The sequence below is a fragment of the Anabrus simplex genome, chromosome 5 (assembly GCF_040414725.1).
Source record: "Anabrus simplex isolate iqAnaSimp1 chromosome 5, ASM4041472v1, whole genome shotgun sequence".
Taxonomy (NCBI): domain Eukaryota; kingdom Metazoa; phylum Arthropoda; class Insecta; order Orthoptera; family Tettigoniidae; genus Anabrus; species Anabrus simplex.
This window is the reverse complement of record NC_090269.1, coordinates 152521701-152546563: the sequence shown is the minus strand read 5'-3', so window position 1 is coordinate 152546563 and position 24863 is coordinate 152521701. Positions and strand designations below refer to the sequence as shown.

At 39.9% G+C, this 24863-nt stretch overlaps 1 protein-coding gene across 8 annotated transcripts in view; it reads left to right on the top strand.

Annotated features, from left to right (window-relative positions):
- Positions 1-24863, top strand: part of PAN3 (Poly(A) specific ribonuclease subunit PAN3) — a 257273-nt gene that overhangs the window by 169846 nt on the left and 62564 nt on the right. For all 8 annotated transcript variants that reach the window (XM_067148377.2, XM_067148376.2, XM_067148373.2 and 5 more), the window contains one exon: positions 18808-18966. In XM_067148377.2, the coding sequence (XP_067004478.1) occupies positions 18808-18966 (159 nt within the window). The remainder of the gene's footprint in view (positions 1-18807; positions 18967-24863) is intronic.

The following is a 24863-nucleotide window of genomic DNA, read 5'->3' as shown; positions in this document are numbered from 1 at the left end:
AAAGAAGGGGACATACCAGTCGATTGGAAAACAGGCATCATAATTCCAATCTTCAAGAAAGGAGACAGAAATGTTCCAACTATAGAGGCATCACTTTAACATCTCAAGTTGGTAAACTTTATGAAAGAATTATAGAGCGTAAAATCAGACCCCTTATTGAAGAGAACCTCTTCGAAGAACAGTATGGATTCAGGAAGGGGAGATCAACAACTGATTTAATCTTTACAGTCCGTCAGTTAATGGAAAAATACTATGAACACAACCGAGATTTGTGGTTAGCCTTTCTGGATATCAAGAAAGCATTTGATGCAGTGAATAGTGGGAAGCACTGAAGAAAATTGGAATACAGGATGACATGATACACCGGATCAAGAATTTGTATGAAGATACCCGAAGTAAAGTCAAAACACCTGTAGGAATGACTGAAACCTTTGATATAAAATCTGGGTTAAGACAGGGTGGTGTTCTGTCTCCTCTTCTTTACATCACTGTGATGAACGAGATTCAGAGAAAAGTTCACCAAACCATTGGAGGTAAGAAAATGAAAGTTATATTGTTCGCGGATGATATATGCTTGTGGGGAGACTCTAAAGATCTTCAAGGACAAATAAACTCCTGGGCAGAATCTGCTAAAGAATATGGACTTATCTTCAGCCAAGAGAAAAGTGAGGTTATGGTCATGAAGAGATACAGGCAACCAATGGGACACATTGAAATGGAGGGGAAACAGCTACAGATGAACCATCAATTCAAATATCTTGGAAGTGTTATCTCTGATACTGGTTCTATAGATAAAGAAATTTCCCACAGAATTCAGGCAGGTAGCAACTTTTACAAAATAGTTAGACATACAGACGTGCCAAGTCTCCCGATTTGAGCGGGAGACTCCCGATTTTTCATCGTTCCTCCTGATCTCCCGATGGCTGGGTCCGATCTCCCGATTTTCAGAGCAATGTCCGTAATTTTCGTATTATTTTAAACTCCCGCGGATTTCCTCGTTCTATCGATATATGGCTGAGTATGGCTGGCCGATAGTAGTTCTAATAATGATACCAGATGGCAGTACGGGGCACGGTGGCCAGTCATGTGCTGCTCTTTGGTCTATAATACAGTCATTCTCTTTTCAAGCGAGTCAAGCGAGTAACATTCTCTTTGGAGTAACCTAACCTCAGAAACATAGTCTTTCTACCCAGGGCAAGACCTGCAGAAGTGCTCGTGTTGTGCCTTAATAATTGTTTTGGCCAAAATGTCAAAAAAAAAAAAAAAAATATGATGCAGTGTTTAAAAGTGCTTGTAGGGAAGAGTTTCCGTGTGTGTGTGAATCCAGAAAGGGACCAACGTTCACATTCTGTACTATATGTAGGTCTGATTTTGCAGTTACACATGGCGGGAAATGCGATATACTCAAGCACATGCAAACGAAAAATCATAAGGAGAGTGTTCAGTGTGTAGAAAGAAACCAGAAACTGAACTTTTCGTGTAAAAAACCAAGATGTAAATCCTGTGACGAATGCCGAGGCGTTATTTACGTCATTTATAGTAGAAAATAACCTGCCTGTAAATTGTGCCGATCACGCGCTACCTTTGTTTCGCAAAATGTTTCCTGAATCGGAAATCGCTAAACGATATGGGTGTGCTAGAACGAAAACAGCGGCTATCATTACAGAAATGTGCATGGAAGAAAGGACGAAAATTGTATCACATTTGCAGGTGAATGCATTTTCTGTTGCTACTGATGGTAGCAATAAAAGCGACTTGAAGATATATCCCATTGTTGTAACATTTTTTAGGCCTGAACTCAATGAAATTCAGAGTTGTCTACTCTCTGTGCCCAATTTAGAAGGGGATGCTACTGGAGCTAACATTACCAATCTTTTGCTCTCAACTTTTCGGTAATTCTGCATTCCATTAAAAAACTGCCTAGCTCTTGGCGATGATAATTCTCCAGTAATGGTAGGATTAATGAATGGTGTGGCAGGATGTTTGAAGCGGGAAAATAGTAACATAATCACCGTAGGCTGCTCTTGTCACCTAATTAATCTTGCTGCCGAGAAGGGTGCGGCATGCTTGCCCGTAAATGTAGATGAAAGTATAATTGATATATTTCATTATCTGGAAAGGTGTGCAAAGAGGAAAGAAAAGTTCAGAGAATTTCAGACTTTACACAACACAGAGATTAGGAAAATTCCGAAGTATTTGCCTACTTGATGATTATCACTAAGAAGGTGTTTAGATATGATTTTGCTTAAGTGGGACCCTTTGGTTACATTATTCAGGAGCGAAATTGTGAGTAAGGGTTCTCAGATGGGAACTTTGAAGACTTACAACATTCCTAAGCACAGTTTAAGTGCAGATGTGTCTTGTTCGTCTGAAAACGTTAAGGATTGTTATAACATTTCACCTCACTCCTCAGTTAAAAGGAAAAGACAGTCATCAGTTTCACTAAAAAAAAATGAAACTATTTATGACACTGTCACGTGAAGAACGACTTTTCATGTTCCTTTCATCAAATTTACATAAATCTTTTTGCCTTATTCTCTCAAGTTTTATGGATTTCTTTGAGAATCCAAATGTAGCTCTTCAGTCAAGTATGCCGCACATCCACTTATTGGGTCAGTTTTGGAGGAACTATTGAAGAATGTGATGGCAAGTTTTGTGAAACCATACGTTATTAAAAGATCCTCCTCTCTCCTTGATGTAGATTATCATCATCATCATCATCATCATCATCATCATCAGTTTTCCACTCCAGTTGCCCGGGTGTGGTTTACGAGCACTCTCCACTTCTGTCTGTCCATGTACCACTCTTCTCTCAAGACGACATCCCAGCTGACTCCTCTTGTTCCTATGTCCTCTTTCACTTGGTCCAGCCACCTCTTCCTAGGTCTTCCTACCGGTCGTTTTCCGGCCACGACTGTGTGTAGCCATTGTTTTGCTGTCCTTCCATCGTCCATTTGTTTGACATGGCCAAACCATTTCAAACGGGCCCTTGTCACTTTTTCATTCAGGGATGGGTACACACCAGCTTGCTCCCTTATTCTTTCATTCCTTACCCTGTCCCTTTTTGTCTTGTGTACCATAGTTCGTAGGAACTTCATTTCTGCGGCTTGTAGTTTGCTGTCCACTTGTTAGGTTGTTGTGCAGGTTTCTAGGCCATATGTTATTATGGGGGTGAAGTATGATTGGAATAGAATCTGCTTTGATCTTAAGGGAACTTGTTCGTTCCAGAGGAGGTTCCGAACTTGATGGTAAAACTGAGCTGATTTTTGAATGCGGTTGTTAATCTCGTGCTGTATTCTGTTATCACTTGAAATGATGCACCCAAGATATTTATATTGGTCTACTGTTTCCAGTTGTGTACCTTCCAGCATTATTTTTCCTTTCTTCTTCTTCTGTAGATTATCATACTCCAGCAAATTTAAAGGGTGATTGTGATCTGATGATAGGGAACTCTGCGTTTGTTTTAGTGAACACCCTGAAGTCTGAGGAAAAGTGCATATTCTTTGGAAAGTGTTTCTCTTCATCGTGTGACTACATTGTACACTAATTTCCATTTAAAGATGAAGTTTTAATTAATGCAGAAGTTGCAAATATTTCTGCTATATGTAAGGCATCATTTTCTAGCCTTAGATTTTTCATAAACAAGTGTCCGAACATTTTGACTAGTGAAACGGAACATTTGGATAAAGAAACTGATATTCTGCACTCCCAGTTCTGTAACTTTCAGCTCGAAGAAACAGACCTGGTAAAAGGAAGAACTGATGTTCATTGGGCATTGGTAGGTCAGATGAAATCAGCTGATGGTGTACTTAAATATGACAGGCCCTCTAAGGTGATGCTTGCTATTTTATCAATTCCACATAGCAATGTAGAATGTGAAAGGATTTTTAGCAGAGTAACAAAGACAAAAACACAGTTCAGATCCTTGCTGTCTGAACAAACCTTGGAGAAACTTTTAACCTTGAAATCAGTTCAGCAAGGCAAGTGCTTTGAGCAAAAATTTAGTTCCGAGTTTCTGAAGAAGGCTAAGTCAGCTACTGGTGTGTTGAACAACAATTAGTCGTAATGTGATCACAATGTTGAAGGATGAGAAGTCACATGTTCCTACAGTTCAGGTATGTCCAGTATTTAGTATTTACATGTAAATGATGGAAAATATATATATGTGCAGATAGAATTGTTAATGTATGAATTATAATGAATTTGTACATGTTCTGCCATCAGTGATGTGTCGTAATACGTCGTGATTCGCTGCGAAATTTCTCCTGATTTTTCACTTTTGAAAGTTGACATGTCTGGACATAATATGGAACAAGAAATACCAACAAAATGTAAGAGAGTCATATATGAAACTTATTACATATCAATCCTGACCTATGGTTGCGAAACATGGACCATGAGAAACAAAGATGTTAGTAGAATTCAGGCAGCAGAAATGAAATTTGTTCGTAGCATGATCGGCAAAACACGGAGGGACAGAGTCTGTAATGAGGAAATCCGCAAGCAGGCTCAAGTTGTAAGACTGCAGGACAAAATAACAGTGCAGCGACTGAGATGGTATGGACATGTGCGACGCATGGGTGATAACAGATTACCAAAAAAATGTACAATCTAAAACTTGAAGACAAAAGACAAAGAGGGCGACCAAGACTCAGGTACAAGGACATGGTGAAGATTGACATTCAACAGAGAGGACATACTTTGGAAAGCATTGAAGAAGGAGCGAAGTTCAGGGACCGCGACTGGTGGAGAAGCCTCGTTTGCCGACCCATCGCTTAAGATGGAACGACGTGGGATATGTATGTATGTATGGATAACGTCAAGGCATGTACGGCTCATGCTTAGAGAGTATGAGAGAAGGGTAGTGAAATAAATTTATGATTAAAGTGGAACTTGCAGTTTATTCAAGAGATAAGCGAAGGAATTATATCACCTTTTACAGATGTATTGTGAGATTGCCCTTGAAGGTGTGGAGGAGATGTTGTTCTGCGGTGTCGGCAGCGTCTTTCGGCGTCGTTGGTGTTGTCTCAGCACTGGACGTTGATGGCGACTCGAACCTGAGGCAGATTGTGCAGCGTGAAATAGTTGTTAAGGAGCGGAGAAATGAAGAACTTCCGCACAGAATGTCAAGGGAATCTGGTGCGACACTTTTCTACTGCACTGCGAATTAAGGCGAAGATATTTGAATAGTTTCCACAGTAAATGGTGTTGGACGCACTTTTGAAACAAAGATGAAATCAAAGTCACAGTTCCGTGAGAATAATGCAGTAGGCACCATCGTACTTGAAATAATAAATAATGAAAGCAATCTGGAACCTTCCGGGATGCAATAATTAAGCACTTCACTCAATCTCAAAAAAATAAATTAAATTCTTTGGATACAGTCTCTGCACTGTATGCAATGAGTACAGCATGCACACTCTCGTTGAAATAAATTAGAGCTTCTACGAAAATATAAAGAAATAGTTTATGACAGTCCAAGTTCTGTTATGTTGTAATTTCTCGGAGGCAAGGTTATCACTGAGGCGTAATTTTAGACAGTTTTATGAGGGGAATTGACATAGTCTTTGAATGAAATGAAGGTTGGCACAGTTTATGCTAGGAAATATTAACACTGTTTTCACGCGGAGTGATAGACACAGTCTTTAAGGGGGAAAAAAGTAGGCACTGTTATTTACAAAATAACGTGACACTGTTCGTAAAAGAATTGTTCAGTCACTAGGGCACAATTTTACGAGATAGCTTAACGCGGTAGAGGAAACAACTACAGCACAGTTTCAAACGTACAGACTCTTTAAATTCACAATCCACAAACGAAATACAATTGCACAGCTCTTCAGACTGATGGAAACGAAAATAAGCTTTCATTGACGCGCAAAGTCAAAGTCTACGGAGAAGGCTTTCAACACTAACACTTTCGAACCCATGTACTCATCCAGACAGAGTGACGAACCATATAGCGAGGCGACGATGTGCTTGCTCGCGCACACACACACTGAGTGACACACGCACTCGCCACGTACTGCACACTGCTTTACTCAAGGCTGGCGACTCCCTTTTATTGCCGAAGGTCGGACGGTGTGGTTGCGCAGGTGGGCATCTAGAAAAATTTATATCTCGGCCATCCTTCCGTCGATTTACATGAAATTTTGGCTAGCAGCATTTATTGTTCCGGCCTGATGTTCTCGAAATTATGATATTACATTCCGTTCATGATGAAATGCCATAGATCAAGAGAGAACCTTCGGTGTGACGTCACTTGGCCTTGGCTGGCGTTCTGGAGCAGTGCTAGTTTGCATGCTGTCTCCCACAATGCCTGCGCTCTCGGCGCTCATTTTGAATGCATACAGTCGGGTGTTAGCGAGTTCCTCTCAAGAAATACATGAACGTGAATGCTCGCAGGGCATTCCTGTTTCAATATATATATCCGTGTGGGGATTTACCGGTTACCTCCATCGGGCGCGTCCCATGGGAATTGGGGAAGCTCGCTGGCTCTGCCGCCAGCAGAGTCAGAGGGTAGTAGGGAAATAAAATACCACCGTGAAAAAAAAAAAACTGGTCCCAATAAAATACCACCGTGAAAAAAAAAAAACTGGTCCCTTGCCAGGGTTACGGCGAAGACTGGTAAATGACCAGAAGCCAGAAAACATCTTGAGGCAACCTGTAGGGCTAACAACCCTAGTTGTAAAAGGATGGGTACCCGTCCAAAGCAAAGTAAAGTCAAAAAGCATGATGGCACAACATTTCGAGAAACATACCCGAGGGGGTAAATCTTCGGATGAATTCCTCGTCGTGAACGCCACGGCGCACGAGTCTTGTTCGGATTCTGGGGGAGACTCGACATCATGCAAGAGACGATTCGGAGCATCTCGGTGTACCCTGAAGAGTCAAAAACTCAGGCCAAAATCTAAAACCTTTGTAGCAACTTTCAACATAAATTCACTTACACAAACTGGCAAGCGGAAAACCCTCACCAAAGCTCTTCACGAAAATCAGATATCCATAATGGCCCTACAGGAAACAAGGTACCCAGATGAAGTGATTTTTGAATCCGAAGGCTACCGATTTTTCAAGAGCAAAGCGCAAAGAGGAATCCTCAATGGAGCTGTGATGCTTGGAACTGCGTTTGCTGTTAGAACCAAGATCCTTAAATCGGTTGCAAATTTCGAACCTGTGAATGACAGATTGTCTATACTCACAATTAAATGCGCGAACAAAACCTACGCCTTAGTTAACGCACATGCTCCTACAAATGATAAGAACAAGTCTGATCCAGAAGAAGTTGATAATTTCAGGGACCTACTGGATGAGAAATTAAACAAAATCCCCAAACACCATGTCAAGCTTCTTTGGGTGACTTCAATGCCCAACTAGGTCGTGAACAGAAGTACAAGAAAGTTATAGGAAATTACCCTGCTCACAAAAGAACCAATCCCAACGGCAAAAGACTGGTGTCCATTTGCGAAAATCACAATCTGCAGGTCATGTCGACCCGCTTTCACCATCTACCCAGAAAGCAAATGACTTGGCGTTCTCCCGTCCAAGCTCTCGGAGAGTTCCAAATTGATCATGTTGCAATCTCCAGGAGAAACAGCCCTGAGATTATGAATGTCAAGGTAAAGAAAGGCATCAGTGTGGCCTCAGATCATTATATGTCTCTTATCAAATTCAAACCAGTTCCCGCAAACACAAGGAAGACAACCAAACAGATCACAAGCTTTGACAATGATAAACTTCGGCAAAGGGTCGAGGAGTTCCAGGAGAAGGCTAGACCAAATGACTGTGACTTTAACAACGCCAAAAGTCTCCTTGTTGAGGCCGCTAAAGACGTTGCAGAAATCAAGAGAAGCAAAAAGCATGCCTCGTGGAATGGTACCTGCGAATCAGTCCTCCAAGAAAGACTCATTGCGTGGAAACAGTACTACTCTATGAAATCAGAAAATGATTGGGAAACCTACAAAACTCAACGTGCCCAAGCAGCTAGGGTGTTCAGAACTGAGAAACGTAAATACGAAAAATCTCCCATTGAAAATATAGAACAGAACTTTAGGAAGAATGAAAGCAGAGAGTACTACAGAGCCTTCAAACGCAAACTCACTGGCTATAAACCACCATCTCTATGCTTTGAGCGAAAGGACGGCACACTGGCGACGTCAAATGAAGAAAATTGCAGCATTCTGGCAGATTACTTCAAGAATTTACTTAACTGCTCTAAACCGCAAAGCGCCATTGAGACCAAGGAACCCTTACTCAGATACCCAGATTCCAGACCACCCGACAGAGATGAAATCAAGCGCCACATTGACCGTCTCAAAAATAACAAAGCGCCGGGAGAAGACTCAGTAGTAGCAGAACTATGGAAATATGCCCCAGAAGAATCACTTGATATCTTGCAAAAGCAAATAGAAGAAATTTGGAACAAGGAGACCCTACCCGAAGATTGGAAAATAGCTTTGATCCATCCATTACACAAAAAAGGCAGCATGAAGAACATCAACAACTACAGAGGAATATCTTTGCTACCCGTGACTTACAAAATTCTATCACTTGCCATCCTGGAGCGTTTGGAAGCACAAGTCGAACATCAAATAGGTGAATACCAAGGAGGATTCAGAAAAGGTCGCTCAACAGCTGAACAGATCCAAAATCTCAAAACGATCATCAGATATTGTACACTAAGGTCCAAGCATTATGTGTCTGTCTTTGTGGACTTTGAGAAAGTGTACGACTCCATTGACCAGGAAGTCCTGCTAAACATCTTAAATGAATTTGGAGTTGATTTGAAACTGCTGGCATTAATTAGAGCCACCCTGACCGATACAAAATCCAAGGTGAAGTTCCACGGATGTCTCTCACATTCCTTTGACATCAAAACAGGTGTCCGACAAGGTGATGGGCTATCCCCGATACTCTTCAACTGTGTTCTTGAAAAGATCATCAGAACCTGGCGGGTGAGATTACAGGAAACCAACTACAGTCCATTGAGAATAGGAACCAAATCCAAGGGGATCGCAACAGACTGCTTAGCATTTGCCGATGATATTGCTGTTCTCTCAAAGGACATAGAAACCACTAGAGCTCAAGTTGAAATTTTAAAGGAAATTGCCGAACAAACTGGTTTGCAGATATCGTTTGAGAAAACAGAAGTAATGACTAACATCAAAAAGGCTCCACCAAAACTCCATACAAAATACGGGGACATCACCCGAGTAGACAAATTCAAATACCTGGGTGAGATCATCATGAAAAATGGACTGGACAAAGAAACACTTCAGGAGCGAGTACGCAAACTGGAAATAGCCTACCAAACATCCTGCACAATCTACAACAAAAAATGCCTTTCCCAGAACACCAAGATACGCCACTATGAAACAGTTCTGAAGCCAGTAGTTCTATATGCAGCCGAAACCTTGTCTCTAAATGCCAACAAAGGACTCCTTGAAGAACTGGAGAAAAGAGAACGCAAAATTGTGAGAGGAATCTTGGGATCAAAGTACAGAAATGGAATCCATTAAAAGAGATCCAACAAGGAAGTCTACAGCAAAATAGAGAAAATTACCGACACAATCAGAAAAAGACGGGCACGATTTTACGGTCATCTGAAAAGAATGGACGGAAGAAAGTTAACTAAAGAAATCTTTCACTTTTTTTATTCAAACCCCAAAACTACAATTCCCTGGTTTAGAAATACCAAAGAAGACCTGCAAATGCTACATATCTCAGCTGAAGACTCCCTTAACAGAGATCTCTTCCGCAAGAAAATATTGACGAACGGGCTAAACCGAGACGAGCAACCGAAGAGAAGACACGGTGCCCCTTGGACAGAGGAGGGTAAGCAGGCCCACTCACAAAGAATGAGGGAAATTTGGGCTCTAAAGAAGGCCAAGTTCAGTGTCAAATGCAAGAAGACTTAATGTGGTCCTTGATAGCCCCAGCGAATTATATATATATCTGTACTTCGAGACAATGCCTTATTCCATTGTCACCTGTATTTTGTATAATTTTTTTTTTTTTTTTTAGAAAATAAGGCATTATAAATTAGATCCACTGATTATTTTAATCTCATAATCATGTTTTATCACCATTTATTTTAAATTCTAGTCAGTGGATACATTTTAAAATTTTAATTATCATGTCGTTTTGTTCCATCTCTTGCCATTAGGGGCAGATGACCTAGCTGTTAGTCCGCTTTGAACAACAAACATCATCATAATTTTCTGTTGAGCAAACAAGACCAAAGTTACGGTCACACTGGCTGAATGAGTGACCACGTACAGGATGTAAATGAACCACTACTATTTTATGAGCTTTTGCAAACCAGGTACAAAATTTAGTCACAGTAGCATTATGCTTCTGTCCTGCCTTCGCGTCAGACATTAAAATGATTGTTTTGGTGTTTGGGAATTTCTGCAGATTTTTCTTCAATGTGTCAGATATAAAGGACACTACCGAGTTGCTGTTTTTACTCGCCTGTGTTTCCATGTGGCAATAAACACATGAACATTAAAGACATATAGCCAAAGGCATCTTTTGTAAAACTGGCTGTTCACACTATGCTTGGGAATAGGATAGTTTTGGCCATAATCAATCTCTACAGATAAGTAAGACACATTGTCATCTTTAGCCTGGGAAATAAACTCTGCCCTTAGAGAGTGATGTTTTTTGTATTTCCTCTTGCGGATTTCCAGATTCACTTTGCAAGGATGGTTTGTATCTCTTGATAGCTTTTGGGAACACTCGCTACAAAAATCATATATGTCTGTCTTAGTACGTGTAAACCTGTATTTAAAATGGCTTTTAAAACAGCTTAGGATGGTGTTCAAATGAACGTTTGAGAAGCCTGTTGGTAGTTTCTTGATAATAGATCTTAAACACATCAAAAGGGCTTTTAGCAGTGAGTTGAGGAATTTTCATAATACTTCAGATTTGTTTTATGAGCACAATAGTGGATAAAATCACGAGGTGTCAGTTCTAAATGAGCTTTCATTACGTCTACAACGTTGCCATGTGGACGGTTATTGTGAGTACCATGCCTTTCCTGAAAATCGGCTCCACTTAAGGACTTACACTGAATATCACAAAGCCTTTTAACAGATATCTGAAAAAGAGTGAGTAAAAACTTTTGACACACCATGACTTGAGTGCCACTCAGCTTCATGGAGTAAGTTTTGAGACGAGGTTTCGTTTGGTTGTTACCAATGTTAGCTGATAGGGTCATACAAGCTGAGAGGTAGGCATGTCGAAGTGCCTTGTTTTGCTCGTTGTAGAACGAGTCAAATAAGTTACACTGGTCTTGAAGTGGAAAATGTTAATAACATCTATTTTTACAACATTTGCTAACCAGTGTAAAAATCTTTTGATGGAACTACTTTACCTTTGTGTGTAACATACTCTTCACCTCGAACTTTACGAATTTTTGAACTTTCTCATTTCTTAATTACATACCTATGCATCAATCATCTAATCTTTTCAATTGGCTCACTGTAGTTAATTAATAATGAACATTAAAGCACAAACTACAAGAACACTGTATCACTAGGTTATGTTATGATTCAACAGGCTCACAACTATCAAACATGTGTTTACAAAAACTGTGCTACTGAACTCTAGTGTTGAGATATTGAACTAAAATTTTCTGAGTATTTTCAACATTATGGCGTATTAGAAGAAATGATGACATGTGCCTTTTTTTCTGGATGCTGCTTCAATTAGACTTTAATGGAAATCAGAAGATGGACTGAGATTAAGGGTATTATTGCTACTGCTTTTTGCAGCTTCCAAAGTAGGAAACTTCTTAGCCGAAGATGTGGCAAATGTTAGTGCAGATGGCTGGAGGAAAGTTGTGCATCATACGCTAATGGTATGTGACGCATGGGAAATTGGTGTAGTCATCTCTTTTGAAGCTGGCAATAGTGATGGAGATGTAGTGACTTTGAGATTAGTGGAGTGGTATAATGCCCTTTCTACGCCATAATCTTTTTCTTGTGCCAGCCATTAGCTGTGAGTAATTTGTTTTTATTTATTTATTTATTTATTTATTTATTTATTTATTTATTTATTTATTTATTTATTTACCATTCTTCATCATCATCATCAATGTCCCACTCCAGTTGCCCAGGTGTGGTTACCCACTGAGGTAATATTTACAATAATTACTTAGGCAAGTCAATAAGTATCTGCAATTTTGCTCTAATTGTCTGTAGGTTGGCTCTATGGCATTGTGTGCTCACCAGCCACTAGATGGCACAGTTGTCTGCATCTGTGGTAGGTTTCAATGTTATCAGATCAGTACAGCTTGCGCTGTTGTACTACTTAAAGATGGCCGCACTGCTCTCTGTTTGCACCAAGGAAGAACAGCGTTCCTTAATCCATTCTTTGTGGTCTGAGAGTTTACCAGGAGCAGAAATTCATAGAAGACTTTCAGCACAATGCAGGGACAATGTTTTGCCACAGCGAAGTGTTTACCAGTGGCTTAAACAGTTCAAAAGGGATCGCATGAGTCTGAAGGATGAGGAAAGATCTTGGCGTCCATTTGCAGCCTTAACTGATGCCAATATTGACCAAGTGTCTGATATGATCCTGAATTACAGAGGAGTGACTGTTGGTGACGTGGCAAATCATATGCATATTAGCCATGGTCCTACATATTAAATCATGCATAACAGGCTTAACTTTAACAAAATCTGTTCGAGATGGGTTCCAAAACAACTCAATGAATAGCAGAAGCACAATCATGTGAGAATCTGTCAGCACCTACTGGACCATCATGCTAACAAAGGTGAAACATTTCTGAAACAGATCATCACTGGAGGTGAAACATGGGTTCAAAACTTCGAACCAGAGAGCAAATGTCAGAGCAAGGAATGGAAGCATCCCGGATCCCCCGTCAAAAAGAAATTCAAGGGTCAACCTTCTGCTGGAAAAGTGGTGTTCACAGCGTTTTGAGACTCTCAAGGGCCAATCCTGGATCATTACTAGGAAAAGGGGGAAATAGTAAACAGTGAACGTTACAATGATATGCTGGTAAACAAACGGAAACCTGCAATTGGCAAAAAACACAGAGGTCAATTGTCGGAAGGAGTTCTTTTGTTGCATGACAATACACGTCCACATACCGCCGCCTACATCGCTCAGACTCTTCAGATGCTGTGTTTAGAGGTGTTGGAGCATCTTGCATACTGTCCTGAACCCACCCCCACCCCGTTTGAATTACCATCTGTTTGGTCCACTTAAAAATGCTCTAAGAGGCCGTCGATTCAGCTCTGATCAACAGGTGAAGGAAGTGGTGCATACATAGCTTGCTGCGCAACCAAAAAACCTTTTTTGCAGAGGATATCAGAAAGCTTGTGAAACAGTAGACCATGTGCATTGAAACACAGGGTGACTGCTGCGTAATTGTTTAGTGTTACTCCTAGCCTCTTGAGAACTACTTGTTCTGTTTGCACTCCTTAAGAAAAATATACCAACAAGCCATTTTGGAACATACGAGAACATTTTAAATCCTATATCACATTAGAAAGTGTTTCATCAACAAGTTTGTTCACGAATAATATTCTCCTATTGACAATATAAAATTAATGCCAATACATTTGTATAAATGTTACTCCAGCAACAACGAGAACAAGTCAAATGTCCATAACATAGACAATTATCAACTGCAGAAAATTGTCAATATAGTTAACGAAGTTTTAACGACAATCATACAAGTTAAGCAACATTGAATCAATACAATTAGCCAGATCTCAAAAGTTTTTTATTTTTTAAATAATTTTAAAGGAATTCAGAAGGCGGTGACTTGAGTGTTAAGAGACACTTCCCGATCTTGATATTTTGACATTTTGTTACGGTTAATATTCATTTTTACTATAGTTTTTCTGGTCTTGGTGATATTTTGAAATATGTTTTATAGTTTACATTGTGGCTTGTATCGTTTTCTGCGTTTATAGTTGTTTTGTCATATACTTATAGGTTAGTACACGTATTGTTTATTTACGTTCATCGAATGGTTGCTATGTTATTCTATATCACGAATATTTTGAAGATTAACTAATACAATCTCCGTTTAGGACAATTGTCAGTCTTTAGGCCCTTATGAGTAAGAATTTTATCATCTCGTGACCATATTGTTTGTGGCTAAACAATCTAATCTGTTTACATACGATACCAACAATCTAGGTTAGGTGCTGCATTTGGACATTTGATTGGATATATATTGAATTTATATAACAAATCTTACAATATAATTAACTGGATGAAAATACTGCGGTAGAACCTTTATGTTATAGTATAGATTATTTTAATGATCTGCACCTGATTTTCCTCCGTTACATTACCAATGTACAACCTCCGTGATAACATTGTGGGGTACCCTCTATGACGGCTTCGTTGATTGATTTCTGTACCACTGTCGTTGAACATATGACGATATAAAAGCAGTATTATTATTCTGACACTTCACATCAGCTATTTACCTTTGTGTTAGCAGTGGAGAGAATCATCTGACTCGGTAAGATCTATCATTCAAAAACAGCATTATTACAGATGAGCCAAACACTCCAAAGCATGGTCGATTCTCGGGAAGCATCAAGCACTTCAAGTGCTGTGCCTACATTTATTGAATGCAAGATATGTCACAGAAAGTTTACAAAGAGGGGCATTAACATACACATAGCAAGAGCTCACGAGCAACTATCTCAGGACTCATCATTGCTAGATAGTGAACAGTTGCACGTTAATTTAGGAATTCCTCAGGCATCTCAAACTCTTCATACAAATTTATCAGCTAGACACAGTGCGAATTCTTCAAACCAGGCATGTGATAACATAAATTGTCAGTGTCCACACTGCGGATGTCATTACTCCAGTTCCCGTGGGGTCAAAATACACATCAGCAGAGCTCATCCTGATATTCACCGTCAAATTTTAGTTTCTAGAAATCGACAGAGGGCTGATCCCTCTCAAAATGTCCAAACAATCGTTCAAGAAAGTGACCCTAATGCTAACACGGAAACTAAAGATGTCAACACACTACCGCATGAATTTAAGCAGAAAATGATGCAGTGGCGAAGTAGATTTTTAAACAATTTGACAGACGAGCAATTTGACAATGAGATTAACATTTGGTGTGAGTTCTTGGCCTCTGCGATTGATCTACTTCCTGGCCCCAAACATCCGTCACGGAAATACTACCAGTATAGGAAAAATAAACAAATCACAGACAACCAAAGGAAATATAAACAGACAACCAACCCTGAACGGGCAACAAAACGGGACCGAATAAAACGCCGCGAAAAATACAAATATCACCTTACCCAGTACCACTTTTACAATCAGCGCAGAAAGGCTATTAGATCTGTTTTAAATTCCAATGCTGAAAACTGTAAAATTCCTTCGGATGAAATATTTCATTATTTCTCTGAAATTCTCGGGCAACCTAATGACATGATTCGACCCGAATACCCATCTCATACAAGTGATATTGATAGGGAACAAATTGACATTTTATTTAATGACACTATAAGCCCAGATGAAATCAGATTTGCTATTAATCATATAGCCGTAGACACATCACCCGGCCCAGACCACGTCCTCGTCAGAGTTATCAAAGAAAGTATTGCAATCGACATAATATCTCACATTGCCACACGTATGTTGAAAACTGGGGTTGTACCTTCTATCTTCAAAAAGGCCAGGACTGTTCTAATTCATAAAGGTGGAGATTCACTCAATATTAAGAACTGGAGACCTATCACAATCTGTTCAGTAATAAGGAGAATAATTGAGCGGGTCCTTGACAGGCGTCTTCGTGAACATGTTGTCTTAAACCCCAATCAACGAGGATTTACCAACTCCTCTGGAACGCATGTCAACACTGCGATACTCGACTCTCTTCTCCGTGAAGCCAAAAATAAACAAGCTAATCTGACTGCTATATTCTTAGATATCCAGAAAGCCTTTGACAACGTTGGTCATGCCCATTTAAATGAGACACTAAAGTCGTTACCAATTCCATCCAAACTTACGAATTTAATCATGAATCTGCAATCAGGAAATGTCACACAAATTCAGACGCAGGGAAGCAAAACAAGACCTCTCTTGATAAGCAGGGGAGTTATGCAAGGTTCTCCTCTGTCGCCAATCCTGTTCAATCTCGCCATCAATCATATTCTGGATGACCTTAGCGAAACGTCGATATCTACCCAATATGGCTTTCAGTTGAGTCCAGATCATGAAGCTCTAACAGTGGTAAGTTTTGCTGATGATGTAGTTATTGTTGGAAAAGATTCTGAGTCAGCTTTAGTACTTGCTCATGCGGCCATACATCAACTACAAGAAATTGGACTTAGCATCAATACTGGAAAATGTAAAGGAATATGCATCAAACATGGTCACCTGTCAGAAGAAAAACTATTCACGGCAGATGAAAAACAGATACCATGTCTGAAGAAAGGAGAATCTATCAAATATTTGGGTGTAAATTTTTCCAATGAAATTACCTTCCAGTCCGTCGAGGTCCTAAATAAGCTCAAAAACACCCTAGAGCTCCTCATTTCTTCACCCCTTTTGCATTCCGATCAAAAATTTGTAATCATAAACACTTCAATCTGTCCCAGTTTGGTATATAAATTTCAGACAGTACCACCACAAAAGATTCCAGTCAAATTTACAAATGACGCCGATATTATGGTTAGGGGGGCATTAAAGGAAATTTTGCAACTTCCCATGGATGTCCCGAATGATATGATATACGCTGAAATGAAATTTAAAGGTCTGGGTTTATTTTGTGTATCATGGGAAATATATCTGCAACATATTAATGCATGCAAAATTTTGAAATCTTCCAATAGTAATTTTCTACATTCAACGAGAAACTTATGTCAAGAAATCAGCACAAGCCTTGCCGTATTAAATGTAGCAGAAACAGAATCTATTCGAGACAAAAGACATGGCTTTGTAGATACAAAGAAAGTCCGACTCGAACTGAGAAGAAGAGCCTTTGACAACTGGAGCAAAAAAGAGCATAAAGGCAAAGGTGTAGTCCTATTTAAACAGTATACTCCAGCGAATACATGGATTCGTGATCATAAAGGATTGTCTTGCAGTGAATGGCGTGATGCAATAAAAATGAACGCCAATGTCTCTGCTGTGCGTACTGTACCTGGCAGATCCCAGGGCAACAGCCTCTGTCGGCGTTGCCACAGAGAGTTCGAAACTCTTTCACACGTCCTGGGAGCCTGTCCACATGGTGAATTACTGCGCACCTCACGCCATAATGTAGTCAGATCAATGATAGCTAACGCTCTTAGAGGACAAGGTTATAATGTCTATGAAGAAGTACACGGTCTCTCCAACAGAGGAAGCAACCGACGCATTGACATTATTGCTTTTAAGCCATCCTGTTCTGAAGGTTTCATCATTGATCCAACAATTAGATTTGAGACCAACGAAAACCAGCCGGAAGAGGTCGATGCAGAAAAAAGAAGAATTTATGAAGAAACGGCGGACTTCTACAAGCAAAAATATAAGCTCTCATCCATTTCTGTAATCGGCTTGATGTTAGGTGCTCGAGGAACAATACCTGCATTTTTTGTCAACTTCTGCAATACCTTTGGGCTAAATAGAGATTTTATCTATAACATCGCCATTACCACACTCAAGAAGTCCATCATGATCTTCAAGAACCATGCTTGCGGACCTCAAATAAATGTTTGACATGCCTCACTCGACTGCCTACATTTAACATCATACGAACACATTATCTATTGTATCCACATCCATTATTGTTGTGAAGGTACTCTTTGTCTTTGGGCAACCTGCAGCTGTTGCAGGAAGATTGTATAATAATAATAATTTGTCAATAAAATGTTAGATAGATTTTAGACAAATATGTTTTAACTTAAAGACATAATTTTATTGTTATATGACTTGTAAAATATTATAAGATTTGTCAATCAGTTTTATAGGCATAATCTTAATCCAAAAGAATTGTTTCATGATCTTATATAATCTTAAGTAAATAATAATTGGCTGATGATGCTCACGAAAAAGGAGCGAAACATGTACCATATCAACATCTTAATAAATATGTAAGTTTGTACTACGTTTTTGTTGTATTGAATAGGTGGTAATTAACAAAATTATAAGAATTTGTATCACATGTCGGAAATGTTCCGATATCAGGGTTTTCTGTTGTGCATATATGTTGGAAATGTTCCGACATAATATTTACTCCAAGAATAACGTGTTTTAACGGAAGAAGTTAAGTAACTAGCGATTCTCAGGCAAAAATCAAGAATTTAGAGAATACGTTGCCTTCAGAATATTATTCTTCGCTTGGTTTGCACAGGCAATCTGTGGATGTATATCGTGCACCGTGTTTACTGTTGGAAGAGCAAAATAGTCTCATGCAAATCAAGTGGGCTTAGCAGTGCTGCATATCGGAAATGTTCCGACGCAACGATTTTCTTTAGTGCTTGTATGTCAGAAATGTGCCATGCCAAGTCTTTTATTCCAGCTTGAGCTTTGTTCAATAAACTGTTTTATCCTGAAGAATAGACAGCCTATAACCATATATATCCAGAAAAATAAATGCCTGTATGGGTATGTCATCACCTAAAGAAATTTTAGCACTAAGTGTTAATATGGATGATTTAATCCAATCATGGATTTCCTTATTTCCACTATTTCAATTGTGTGTTTTTCCTACATCAGTTACAGTTTAAAACATCAATAATTGCTCTGAAAGTATTAAAATAGTATACACTCAGAGAATCACTCTGTATTAATATTGAGTTTTCTGTTTTTCAGATCTCCCTAATGAAATTGATAATTACCATGATCTCTGCCTTTTGAAGCCTGTTCAGCCAAATTCTGTGCATAAAGCTCAGCTGTTGGGTTACCCAATGTCAACCTACAAAGCCACCAACACGAAGACAGGAGTTCGTTATTGCTTACGGAGGGTACATGGTAAGTATTATTGTACACATGATTCAGTTCTCTTTTAGGTATGAACTAAATCTTCAGATTATACATAGAATGCCAGACTGAATTACTACATTATTGCTACAATCAAAGGTTTTCTTTTAATACATAACAATTACCTTTTTTATTTTGAAGCTTCTTTGATTGAGGAATGCAACCTGCTGTAAACAGGGACAAGTTTCTTGACAATTTGTATGGCTTTCTGCTTGCAACATGGAGATTTTCTGTTAGTATTAAAGAATATAAGCAAAAGATGCAGAGTGGATTTAATTCTTGGTCACTGAAAGTATACTTTACGTAATGGACATAATTATTTGTATAGGAACTACAAGAGCTGTGAATTGGTTCAATTTTCCTGTACAAGGAGCATAATTTATTTAAGTTAATATCATTAAGAACTTATTTTTCACATTTTTGGACTTGATACCTTTTCCTTGTAAGCCCACGATATTGTATAATTACCAATATTTTGACTTGAAACTTATTCCGTATTTTAATAAAAGTATGTGTTTACTACTAATATACACAGTTGAAACTAGAACACTTCCGTCAACAGAAGCTCAGATGTATTATGAAAATCAAATGAGATGACTACATTCCAAATACAACAGTTCTAGAGAGGGAAAAGCTGAACAGTATAGAAGCCACTGTCATTGGTCACCAACTCACATGGATTGAACATGTCCAGCACATGAAAGATGACAAGACTTCCTTGAAAAATTCTGTATAGTGAATTCAGTTCAGACAGGACATCCCATGATGGCCCTCTGAAGCGCTGTAAAGATCAGATTAAGAAGCCCGTCAGGAACACACATTGATCCAGGTACTTGGTATACCATTGCAAAAGACCACAGCTGCTTTCGCACAACTGCTGCAACTGCTGTTGCACAATTTGATTGTGAACATCATAGACAGGAAGTAGAGAAACGTCGAGAGTGTAAACAACACCGGGCTCAACCACGACCTCTGCCCTCTATATGGTGCAGCGACTGTCGTCGTTTTATGCCAGGATTGGTCTCCTTAGCCATCAAAACATCTGCATCCCTCAATTCAAAAATATTGAAAGGAGAGATATGAATACTAGGATACAAGTATCAATTGATGATGACGACACGGTCGAATCAGGTTATTATGAGTGCCTAATCCAGTGTAACCAGCTAGGCGTGCTGGCAGTGATAGCCTGGAGCCATGCTGCCTGTAGTGCGTGGCAGAGGAGACACACGGCGAACACTATGGTCGAGGCGGTCCCACAGATGTTCAGTGAAGTGAGATTAGGGCTGTTCAGGGGCCAGGGAAGAACTTTGATATCTTAACCGTGTACTTCCAGCCACGTATAGATCCTTCTAGCTGTGTTGCGAGGTGGATTATCGAGCTGGAAGATCCCATCCTCCCAAGGAAAGACTTGAATCGTCACGTACGAGTGGACATGCTTGCCGAGGATGGATTTGTAACCAAATTGAACAAAAGTGCCTTCCACACAGCTGATAGGACCTAGAGAATATTCCTCGTCCATAACACTACCTCCACCACCTTGTGTTCAGCAATGATTGCAGGGTGTTAGTTCTCAGACATTTCTCGCTGGACATTCTATGTAGCTGAAAACATGACTCGTCGGAAGAGGCTATCCGTTGCCAGTCAGCAGTGGTCCAGTCACCACATTGTCGAGCAACTTCCCGTTATTTCTGTCGATGCACCTGTGTTGGCATGAGTGCAGTCTACTCTGGAACCTCATTTGTTGAAGTATTGTGGTAGAAATGTGTTTTGATGCCCCTTGGTTTATTTGGATGATGAGCTGTTGCACTGTATGTCAGTTGATATTCTCAAACCGTAATAGTCTACGTTTACTTTGAACATAATGGTATGTAAAGCTCTAAAGTTTCCACAATGGTTCTTCCTAGTGGTGCCATTCGTCCACTCACGATATACATTTAAACAAGGGCTCGTGAGAAGTTCACAAACGGTGGTGCCCCATTCCCACATTAGCCCAAGCTGATGGTCTTCCCTTTTGGCAACTCTGTTAAATTGCTTCCCTTGCCCATGACAGCAGGAAGTGTGCTGTGTACAGCCAGCCTGTTGGTTGCATTATATACCTGCTTCTCCAGCCTGCGTCACAAGCTACACACAGATGGCACTTCTAGCAGGTGGTCAACTGTGTGTAACATTCCAATTTCTCTCTAATTCATATCAGTAAGTACATCCTGAACAATTGAACGTAAACACAGCTTGCTGCACAGAAACGAGTGAACTTATGTGTTCCCTGGTAATGTCATGTAACCACACCAGAAACGTGTAGCATGGCAACATATTGTTACCTTGCAGTCTAAGGGAGAAAACCCCACTTTTTGTACAACAAGAACCAGAGTACGAATTAAGTTGCTTCTTATCAACATGCTTTGGGAACTGGAATTTGAGAATGAAACATTTTCTCGGTTACAAAAGAGAGACCATGCCAAATTCTGTTGCTTTAATATTGTAGTCATCTGCAGTATTATCATCACTGTGCGGTGAATCACTTTTTAGAATCTTTCATACCACTGCTAATACAGTAAGTGTCTTGCTCAACCAACCTTCACTTATCCGACACTGGTAGACTTAATTTGAACTTTTGGTGGAGACTAAATTCTGGGACACCTGATGTGGAGAGTACGACCGTGGGATAAGCACTAGCTTGACTGCTGGCGGCAGGACTGGTTTTTTTCTCAGTGACAAATGCAGCGAATCTTCAGTCATTGTTCAGTGTAATATTAATTGGGTGTGGATGTATAGTTTTCAAATCCTCTGTGAGTAAGGCGAGTAAATGGAAGAAAGGGATTGTTTCTATAGAAGACAAGTGTGTTAAAGAGACTGGACAAAGGGGAAACTCTTCAAAAAGTACCTTCAGATTATGGTGTTGGATGTGTTACAGTGGGAGACTGGAAGAAAAGAAAAAGAGGGAGAAAATTGAAAAGTGGTACTCTACCAGAGCTACAAGTGATGCACTGAAAATTAGAAAAACAATTAAAAATGTGAGTACGAAAAAGTGAAGCACTATTCCTTAGTTCACTTTAAACCGGAAAAGGGGCCTGCCAATATCTGGCCCCATTCTGCAAGAAAAGGCAGTGTATTTCCAGAAGGAGTTTAATGAAGGGGGCCCTGATTTTACTGCCAGTGCTTGGTGGCTTGCTCTGTGGAAAAAAAGGTATGGCACTAGGCAGCTTAATATCTGTGGAGAAAAACTGTTAGCTAAATCCGATGAGGTTGTGAAATTTAAAAAGGAATATCAAGAAATAATTCTTGCTGAAGGATTAACCGGTGATCAGATTTTTAATTGTGATGAGACTGAGCTAAATTTCAAGATACTGCCATCAAAAACTCTTGCAGCCCAAGCCAAGACATCTGCACCTGGGTACAAGCGTAGTAAGGAAAAAGTTACTCTTTTTGCCTGTAGTAATGTTACTGGGAACTTAAAAGCAAAATTGCTTATGATCGGTAAAGCAAAGAATCCTAGGGCATTTAAAAACATTTCTGTTAATGCTCTTCCAGTCCATTACACAAATCAAAAGGCTGCCCGGATGTCTGCCGACAACTTTAAAGATTGGTTTTTTACACAGTTTGTTCCAGATGTAGAAAAATTCCTACCTTCAAACAATCTCCCTAGAAAAGCTCTTCTTCTACTAGACAACGCTCCATCGCACCCAAATGAAGAGCAACTTAGAAATGGTGACATCAAAGTCATGTTGCTCCCTCCTAACGTGACATCATTATGCCAGTCAATGGACCAAGGTGTGCTGAAAACATTGAAGAGGAAATATTGGCAGAAACTCCTTACAACTTTGATAGAGGAAATGGACAATGGCAACGACATGATAGAAAAGTTGAAACGAATCAGCATGAAAGACGTGGCATACTGGATAGAGTAGTCGTGGGAGGAAGTTGAAAAGACAGCATTAGCAAAGTCTTGGAACATATTGTTGAGTGAGGTTGAACATCGAGAGGAGGTGGTACAAGAAGACATGGAAAAAATTGTTCCCTTACTGAATTGCATTCCTGGCTGTGAGGATGCTACAACTCAAGATGTGAGTAAGTGGTGTGCACAAGATCAGCTGTTCGAACTAACTGACCCTGATATTATGGAGTTTGTGAATGCTAACAAAAATGAGGATGATGAAGAAGGAGGCATTGCAGAACAAAGGGTGAAAACTGTGACTCACAGTGAAGGAGATGGCATTAACCTACGTTGAGCAACAGCCAGAAGCAACCGTAACGGAGGCGTTGATGTTTCGTTGATGGCGGGATCTCGCAGCAAGAAAACATGAATCAGCATGTACTGTACAATTGAATTGATAATAAATAGAGTACTGTAAAACACATCATTGTTTTAATAGTACAGTATAGGCTTCCTGTTTGTTTTAATTCATTCTCAAAGTTATTCTTCATTATCTGACATTTTTTGTGATCCAATGTACTCCAGGTCCCGTTTAGGTCGGATAATCGAGACTCCACTGCAGTAGCTTTCTCAGAAGATAACCGTGAATTATCCATTTTTCTGTTGCGCTGACTCCAGTGGACAAACCATCACTCACTGATTCACCGGGCGAGTTGGCCGTGCGCGTAGAAGCACGCGGCTGTGAGCTTGCATCCGGGAGATAGTAGGTTCGAATCCCACTATCGCCAGCCCTGAAAATGGTTTTCCGTGGTTTCCCATTTTCACACCAGATAAATGCTGGGGCTGTACCTTAATTAAGGCCAGGGCCGCTTCCTTCCAACTCCTAGGCCTATCCTATCCCATCGTCGCCATAAGACCTATCTGTGTCGGCGCGACGTAAAGCCCCTAGCAAAAAAAAAAACAACTCGCTGATTCCTTAGTCCTTTTAAACTTTGCTTCAACAAAATTATACAGTATTAAAACATTTAAGCTTGTTAGGCCTTTTTCAATCATGAAATTACCACCACTTTGCCCCATTGAATTGCTGGTAACTATTGCGCTGTTGACACCACTGCAAGGACATTGTAGTGTAGGATAAGTATGTACTTCCACATGTAGAAATGCCTAATTCACACTTCATCAATGAACAGCGTTCTGAACCATTGATCTTGTGTCAGTTTATGTGCTCTAGCCCATCAAACGCAAGCCACTCTGTGATGTCGTTGAAGTGGAGGAGTCCTGAGCGGTCTTCTTAAACAGTCCCCCATCACGTTGCCTATTGCACATGATTTAGGTGCTTACAGTAACTCCTATGGCATTTCAACTCCTGGCACAAGCTTAGGCTGCGCATGTAGGGTGTCCATGTGCAGATATGAGTATGTGCCGGTCTTGAGCTGCTGCTGTTTTGTGTTGATGGGCCGTGCAGTGTACATCTGCTACTAAATGGGTGTCTTGGAACTTTTTCCACAATCTGGAAACAACAGTTTGATTCATGTGAATAGTGTTTGCAATGTCAACTTGTCTCATACTCTGTTGCATCAAAGTGATGATTTTGATGCAGTCTGTCATAGCATATGATGAGGCATTTTAGTGCACAGTGCATAGAAGGGAGAGACACCGATAAATTTGCTTTGCTTCGACGTCACCTCAGCTCTAGTGTAATGGATTTGTGTACCAGTTGTGAGTCGAATGCCCTAGCAGTGAAGAAGGCAGGGTTGCTGTGACTTCATGTACTTACTATCTAACCATTTATGAAACATAAATATTAGACATTTCTATTGCACAGCATGTTATTGAGTAAAGCTGCAAGGATCTTAAAGTAATTATTTTGAAAAATTTGAGAATTAATTTCTGTTGCAAGACTATGTCATATGCTCATATTAGGTCTAGGAACACAGCTGTGTCCTGAAAATTCTTCTCATCGTGACTGGTTAATGCCATCACCTGGTTGCAATAACAGTTTGGATTAGGTCCCTCG